At 38.6% G+C, this 8,499-nt stretch overlaps 1 protein-coding gene across 3 annotated transcripts in view; it reads right to left on the reverse strand.

The window, feature by feature from the left end:
* The window catches only part of Kiaa1429 (KIAA1429 ortholog), a 69,681-nt gene that overhangs the window by 17,628 nt on the left and 43,554 nt on the right, over positions 1-8,499 (reverse strand). For all 3 annotated transcript variants that reach the window (XM_005381810.2, XM_005381809.2, XM_005381811.2), the window contains exons 12-17: positions 8,225-8,318; positions 7,551-8,095; positions 6,795-7,030; positions 5,924-6,176; positions 2,623-2,840; positions 438-570 (exon numbers count right to left, since the gene is read on the reverse strand). In XM_005381810.2, the coding sequence (XP_005381867.1) occupies positions 438-570; positions 2,623-2,840; positions 5,924-6,176; positions 6,795-7,030; positions 7,551-8,095; positions 8,225-8,318 (1,479 nt within the window). The remainder of the gene's footprint in view (positions 1-437; positions 571-2,622; positions 2,841-5,923; positions 6,177-6,794; positions 7,031-7,550; positions 8,096-8,224; positions 8,319-8,499) is intronic.

Genomic DNA, 8,499 nt, shown 5'->3' on the forward strand with positions numbered 1-8,499 from the left:
GCAAGGTAACAGAATGTCAAGAGTTATTTTACCAGCATGGTCTAAGACCTAATTTTTTTTTTCTTTTTTTTTTTTTTTTATCAGGAATTGAACTCAGGACCTTGCACTTGCTAGGCAGGTTCTTGTGCCACTGAGCTACATCCCTGGCCCCTAAGAATTATTCTAAATTAAAGGTATTTTAGATACCATTTTTCACTTTGCAAAATAGTACTCATAAAATAGTAATGTCTACTAAATTAGACTTCAATATAATCTACTCTTACCATAAATATCTATTTTTAAAAAATAAAACAGAAAGCAGTTATTTATAGTACGACGAAAGCAGAGAAAAAATTTAAGTTCTAAGATATTCTGAACTTAAATACTCCTTTAACTTATGGCAAACCCTGTAAAACTAAAAAAACAGCAAATATAAACAAACAAACAAACAAACTTACCATTGTTTCAGAGTTAAGGATTTGTCTCATGAATTCCAAAAACGAAGATGCAAGTTCTCCTGTGTCCTTACTAAATGTGCTGATAACGCGTTTCAGTAAACTATGCAGAGCACTACTGTTTTTCCTTAAGGAACTAAAAGAAAACACAGGAGATACTAGGTTAAAATATGAGCATATAAATTGTAGAAGCAATGAAATACCTCAGGTCAGAAAAAATAAATTTTATTCCACCATTTAAAAGAATGTCAAAAGTATTTCAGTATGTCTGCATATAGTGTAACAAAGCAGTATCTACAGTATCAGCTGCTCTTACATCTGAGCTTGAAGCTCACAAAAAAAAATTTCCCCCAAAAAGTAAATTTATGAAACCTAGCACAAGAAAATTGCCAGTTCCCTATTTTTTTAAAACTTTTATAATTTAAGGACTTCTCTAACATACAGCTGTCAGAAAGCAGCCCAGGTCAGATAAAACCTAAACTTCGTAACAACTACAAAGAAAAAGGACATTGATCTGACAAAAGGAAACCAAGGATCTACAGTAAAGGTCAGCAAACTTCTCTGTTAAAGAGCCAGATGTCAAAAATGTGGGTCTGCAGGCTACGCACAACTGTCTCTTATCCAGTGCAGCAGTCTCAGTCACACTACTAGTCAGCTGTGTGGGGACGGTGAGAAAGGAGTCTCAGACAACGTAAGTGACGGCTGTGTTCCAAAAAGCTATTGCCGCATACAGAACCAGCAGCAGACTGATTTGGCCTGCAGGCCAGTTTGCCAGCCCAATAGAGAAAAGATTTCAGTATAACAGACAAAGATGTATCTAAAATCTTGACACAGATCTAAAAGCTTGATATTATATACACCTGATAAAATTATTTTAAGCATCTATGCCATTCCTAGATGATCAAGAATATTTCAAGAGCAAACTATTCAAATATTTAATTATGCCCCTTGAGCTATAACATAGTTAGCCAAAAAGGAAATAACTATGATATTAACACTAAGCATGCAGTGTTTTTATTTGGAAAATGTAGTCAGAGTCTGAGATGTCATTACATAGGACTGAAAAATGATACAAAACGAAGAAAGATAAGACTCTTATTCTTTATAACTTTGTAATATAACACAGTGAAAAGGTACCACAAACAGGAATAAGGATGAAGATTATATTGTAGAATGGGTTCAAAATTGGGCTGTATCAATTATTAACCACTATATAAAACCCTATGTTCCTTCCAAAGTTGAGTCTTAAAACATATTAATCAGAATATCTAAAATAAAAAAATCTGGCAAGGCCATCCACAGTGGCACAGGGCTCTCCAATCTGACGTATTCACGAGGCTAAGGCAACTCCTGGTTGAGCCAAGGAGTCTGAGGCCAGTTTGGGCAACATAGTAACAGCTTGTTTTTTGGTTTTTTGCTTTGAGAAGGGGTCTCACTACAAAATTCAGGCTGTCCTGGCACTCATTATGTAGCCCAGACTGGCCTTGAATTGACGGACAATCCTCTGCCCCAGCCTCCCGAGTACAGGGATTAAAGGCACGTGCCTCCACTCCTGGCACAACACCTTGTCTTAAAAAAATAAAAAAGAAATAAAACAAGAAACCCTAGCAACACCAAGTTCTGGTGAGGATGAGGCACAGTTGGAACTCTCATGCCTCACTGGTAGGAATACAAAATAGGAAACAGTTTGAGAGTTCTGTGCAAGGTTAAACACACATCTTCCATACGATACAATCACTGCACCCTAGCTACCTATGCAAGAAAGAAAAATTTAGGCTCACATAAAAATTTACATGCAAACTTTTGTTTTGTTTTGTTTTGTTTTGTTTTGAGACAGGTCTCACTATGCAGTTCAGGCTGGCCTTGAAATCACTTTGCAGCCCAGGCTGGACTCGAACTCGCAACGATCCTCCTGCCTCAGCCTCCTGAGTGCTAAGTGCTGGGATTACAGGCGTGCACCACCACGCCCGGCTTACATACAAAGGTTTATATCAGCTTTATTCATAACTTTAAAAATTAGAAACAACCCAGAATGTTGAAAAAAAATTCCTAGCATAAACACAAATCTTTCTTAGCAAAGAAATCATACCTTCAACCTTTTACAATAGGTATGTATTAATTTGCAGGGGGAAGGTGTGAAGAGCAAAAAATTAAACCTAAGAGTATATAAAATTAGACAAAGCATTACCTTTTTAAGTGAAACAGTCCATAATCATGCTCTGCAAGAAACATCATTGTTCTAACACATGTCAGTAAACAGCTGTAGCTGCTCTCGGAATTAGCTAAGGTAGCCAAAAGACAATCACAGATTGACGCCATTAACTCTTTGTTTGGTAGAGAATTGGACAGCTGCTCAAGTTCAGAAATAGAACCTTCAGAAGACGTTGGCAAAATAAGTGCAATGTCCTGTAGAAAAGAAAGACAGCAGAGAAAAAGTGTATTTTTTAAAAGGAATATCAGCCCCAGGGTGGTGGTGCATCCCTGTAATCCCAGCATTTGGGAGGCTGAGGCAGGAAGATCGCCATGAGTTCAAGGCCAGCCTGGGCTACAAAGTCAGTTTTAAGTCCAGCCTAAATTGCATACGAAACCCTGTCTCAAAAAGACAAAAAAAATTTTTCATAAAAAATAAAATGAGTATCAGAGGAGGGGAGGGAAATAGGATGAAAAAGAATTAAGATTGCTGGGGATATAGCTCAGTGGCATAAACACCTGCCTGGCAAGGATAAGGTCCTGAGTTGAATTCCCAGTACCAAAAAAAAAAAAAAACAGGCATGGTAGCGCACCCCTGTAATCCCAGCACTCAGGAGGCTAAGGCAGGAGGATCTTTTCAACTTCGAGACCAGCCTAGGCTTCAAAGTGAGCTCAAGGCCAGCCTGAACTGCGTATCCAGAACCTGTCTCAAAAAGACAAAAAAAAAAAAATTAAGATTAGCCAGGCGTGGTGGTGTACATCTGTAATCCCAGCACTCAGGAGGCTAAAGCAGGATCGGAAGGCTAAAGCAGGATAGGGAGGCTAAGGCAGGATTGTTGCAAGTTTGAGACCAGCATGGGCTACAAAGTGAGCTCAAGGCCAGCCTAAACGCATAGCAAGACCCTATATCCAAAAAAAAATAAAAATAAAAATAAAAATTTCCTTCTTCATACTGAGGGAAATTTCTATTTTCAAATGGTTAAATGAAAAGTATTTTGAGAAACTAGAAGTAGTGTGTCTACCCTGCACAAGTCCAGGAGGCCTATCCCCAGCACTGCTACATACTTTAGTACCAAAGTACTGCTGGTACTAAAATACTTCAAATCACTGTATTACTCATTCATTTGTATAGCTTTTTGTTTATAAAGAAATCATTAATTAAAAATAAACTTTCATAAGCGTATCAGTGTTGGACCAGGGATATAGCTCAGCAGCACAGCACCTGCCTGGCAAGCACAACGTCCCAAGTTCGATTTGTGGTACCAAAAAAAAAAAAGCGTATCAGTGTTGAAATTTTAAGCATCATAAAAAGCGGTGGATGGGAGCAAATGACATTAAACATAGTCTTCAATTAAATATTCCTCTGTTTTTCATATACTTTTAAAATTCAAGTTTTCTAGAGCTAAGTTCAGCTAACAGTAACTGTAAAAATTTCCACTTTTTTTTCTTTGTATTGAGACTTGAACCCAGGGTCTTGCACTGAGCTCTGAGGTACATCCCCAGTCTCATCACCAAGTTGGCCAGGGTGGGCTTCAACATGGGATCTCCCTGCCTCAGCCCCCCAATTTCTCTTTGCACTGAAGTAAAACATTGTACAGGTGCATTCTGGGGTACGTTTCATCACCTTCACGATTTCAACAAATTGAAAACCAGTATTCAACTTGGCTTGAAACTATGAAACAAAGATTTTAATCAGAAAGGAAATACAAGGAGAGGCCATGAATAATGTCTGTGTGATCAAAGAAAAACAAGACTGCTTTAGTACTAGTCAGCATAATAATGCAACCCCATATGGATTATTCAACAAATACTAATCAAACACACACTGCAAAGTAGATTTAAAATATCCTTTTGACCAGGCCCAAAAGTCTTTTCTCCCATGTTCACTTTTACTTTTTTTTGGTCTTTTTGAGACAGCGTTTTGCTATGCAGTTCGGGCTGGCCTTGAACTCACTATGTAGCCCAAGCTGGTCTCGAACTCAGTGATCCTCCTGCCTCAGCCTCCTGAATAATGGGATTATAGGTGTGTGCCACCACATGCAGCTGCCACATCCACTTTTGGTAAAAATAAATCACCCAAAAAAATATTCATTTTTTACTTTAGTCTTAAATATAACCAAGCTAGATTTCTGTCTTCTAATCCAGGATTTTATTAAAAATATTCTCCCTAAAGAAAGTCCTATCTGTGGCACATGCCTGTAATCCCAGCACTCAGAGGCTGAGGCAGGAGGATCGTTGCGAGTTTGAAACCAGCCTGGGCTACAAAGTGAGCTCAAGGCCAACCTGAACTGACCCTGTCTCAAAAAGACAACGCAAAACAAAACAAAACAAAACAAAACAAAACAAAACAAAACAAAACAAGAAAGTCCTATCTGATAACCAGTTAGTAGTCTGTTAAGTTAAAATGCCACTGGGCATAGAAATCTCCAAAGATCCCAATCATAATGGGCTTTATAAGCTAACACAATTATCATTATCTCCTGAAGTGTAAGCTAGGAGTCAATAATACAGACACCAGTAAAAAATATTATCACTGTTGGCCAACAGCAACAAGCACAGTAGTCTGAGAGACACTATAACTTCAGTTATCTCTGATGCCTTCCAACAGCTGTCTCAACAACAGCCCATACTAACTCAACCAATAACAAAGCTATAAAGGTCAAGAATAATTTGGTGGGGCTAGGGATATAGCTCAGCAGCACAAGCACCTGCTTGCAAAGCGCAAGGTCCTGAGTTCTATTCATGTTACCAACAAAAAAAAAAAAAAAAAAGAAGAAGAATTTGGTACATAATTGGAAGGAAGTAGACATTAACCAATATTAAAAATTATCAGTGACACATAAATCAATTACCCGAGGCTCTAGTCTTATAAAGAAGACAAAGGCTCTTCAGAGAAACCCACAATACTGTGTACTAACCCTTGCTGAGCATGATGGCGCAGTCCTGTAATCCCAGCTCTCTGGGAGGCTGAGGCAGGAGCATCACAAATTTCCAGCCTGGCCAATTTAGCAACTTAAAAAAAAAAGCCAGGAGTATTGCTCAGTGCTACTCAGAGCTGCTTTGGTGCAAAGGCCACAGCTTCATTTCAGTACAGGGAAGTTTTCAAAAAGAGAACGAAATCCTGACCCAAAGCACACTTAGAAGCATCAAAACATTTTACTGTTCCTTCCCTTGTCAGATTTCTTCCTAAACACATAATTAATAAAACACAGTGAGAGCCTTCCATTCACAGCCAAGGCTTACACGGAGAGAAGCTTCAGAGTATACACATGAACACAGAGACTGGAAAATGTAAATACCTGATCACAAAGAGACTGCACAATGGATGTGATGTATTCAACACACTGCTGGCGAATAACACTGTCTCCCGGAGACCGCACCAAAGCTAAAAGATCTTGGAATATCTCCGCGTATCTTTCATCACCTTTAATAGTTCCATTAATTAGATGTAAAATAGCTAATTTACAAGCTTTGTGTGAAGCCAGAGCATCAAGAAGAGCAAGCAACCTGGTGGTTTGGCTAGTGTACTGTTTCTCTTTATCTTCCGAAGTGCTGAAATAAAATCAATACATTTAGTAAACAAAGTCCTTAACTTTTTTTTTTAATGACAGGGTCTCGCTGTGTATAGTTCAGGCTAGCACTGAACTCACTCTGTAGCCCAGGCTGGCCTCGAACTCGTGGCAATCCTCCTGCCTCAGCCTCCCCAGTGCTGGGATTACAGGCGTCCGCCACCACGCCCGGCTTAAGGTTCTTAATTTTAAAGGGATTATTAAACTAATTTATTTTTCTATACATATTATACAAATTTTGCATAAAACATTTCATTCTTTGGATATAGTGACAATTTTTCTGGAATTTTACAATTAGTATTCCACAAATTCAGGTTTTTAATAATGTTTTCTTAAATCAGAGTACTTCTTTATAGTTCACCTTTCAAAAGCCCAAATTCAAGACCTTCGAAGTATCCTGTACATAGAATGATGAAATAAAGTTTTCTAATCAACAGTAATTTACATATATTCACTTATACATACACGAGTGCATGTGTATCTTTACATGTAAACGTGTTATCTGGATTTTCTAAACCCTGTTTTCCAAAATCTAAGTGAAAAAGTGTATCCATGTCAAGAATAACTTGAGGAAAAAATTCTAAATGCAAAATGAAAATACCTTTGCAAGTCTTCTACAATCAAATCCAACACAGTTCTCATAATCAGAAGTGCGGTGGGTGAGGCAAGGTCACACAACTGAACACAAATACGCCGTAACATATGCTGAATGGGCTGGCAGGCTGTGCCAGAGAAAGAGCGAACTATTTCTTGGAGCAACTTTGCTTGAACATGAAGGTGCATGCTCCACAATTTTCGGGTGTTGAGTGCCACTGATATATCATGTGGCTCAATAACCTGTTAAAAAAGTATAATGTTGTGTACATAGAGTTTTAATATTTATTTAAAGCCACAAAAACTATTCAGGAAGAACTGTTATAAAAGAACACAGTTACTGCATGCTTAAAACATTTAATTTTCTACTATACAATTAAACACTTGGCTGAGTTCAATGAGTCTAAAAAAATCTTATTGTTCTCAGGTTAGCAGTCAGTCGAGCAGGGTACGCTGGTGAAGCAACCTAGTTATTGGCAAAATCTAACACATGATGGGGGGATTAAAATAACAGAAAAATGTAAGTTCAAGTATACATAACAGCATAATAAAACTCACTTTAACAAAAATTTATTTAAAGTGTTACCCCCATATTGCCTCAATGACCACCTTGTTTCAGTTTTATCTTGCCCTTATCCAGTTATTTTATGTCTTTTGGTGAGGGGGAAGAGGGATGAGGGTTCGGTTTTCAACAAAAATCATTGGCTTTCCTAAAAGCGTTTCTGCAGTCATTCATAAGATGCATGTTATATGAAAGTGATACCTGAGTTGTTTGCATGGGCAAAGGAAGAGGCAGCAGCTCTGAAAGGAGTATGAGTCCAGAAAAAAATCCTTCGGGGACCTTCAGGATGGAGGAAAGAACTTCTTTTAACATTAAAGACCAAGTATTATTGGCCAGGGTCTCTTCTGACATTGTGAGTTTTTCATTAACTCCTTGTGTGAAAGTCAGCAGGATATCAATGATGTCATTCTGAATTCTCTGTTCATCACTATCCAAACGACCTGAGAGGGGGATGGAGCACAGGAGCATGTGGAGAGTGACAAGTGCCGAGGGAACACGCATGTCCTTGAACTCGAAGGACCCGCCTCTCAGGAGTTCCATGAGCATAGTTTTGAGGAGAGCAAGCGTGCAGCGGGCCATTGAGATGGTAGTGACTCTGTGAAGGGTAGTGCCCATGTTGACATGGAGCCTCCAGGGCTGAGTCAAAATACTGTTCAATTTTTGCAGAACTCGAATAAAGGTGTCCATTCCTTCAGCAGAAAAAAGCTGAATAACCGCAAGATTCCATTTCAGGTCTTTCTGTTGACCTTTATATAGAATAAGGGAGAAGAAAAACTCATTACTTACATGTTCATAACCAGTTAAGAATTTTGAAAACTTAATAAATGATATTTATACTATGCTTAACGTATAGGAACTTTTCACTGTCACATTACCTTCAACAGCAGGAGGTGGGCAGGCCACATTACAGAGAACACGTAAGGCAGTGGTAAGGCCAACTCCCTCCGGGGTCATCAAGTTATCAATATTCTTTAAAAATAAAAGTGAACAAAGTTTAATTTCTTGGTAGCCATCAGATCAAGAGAAAATTTCAGACATGGCATTAAAAATGTATGTGCATGGGGCTGGGGATTTAGCTCAGCGGCAAAGCGCCTGCCTGGCAAGTGCAAGGTCGTGAGTTCGGTTCCCGGTACCAGAGAAAAACCAAAAA

Source organism: Chinchilla lanigera, unplaced genomic scaffold (assembly GCF_000276665.1).
Source record: "Chinchilla lanigera isolate Chin_1 unplaced genomic scaffold, ChiLan1.0 scaffold00016, whole genome shotgun sequence".
In the NCBI taxonomy this organism is placed as follows: domain Eukaryota; kingdom Metazoa; phylum Chordata; class Mammalia; order Rodentia; family Chinchillidae; genus Chinchilla; species Chinchilla lanigera.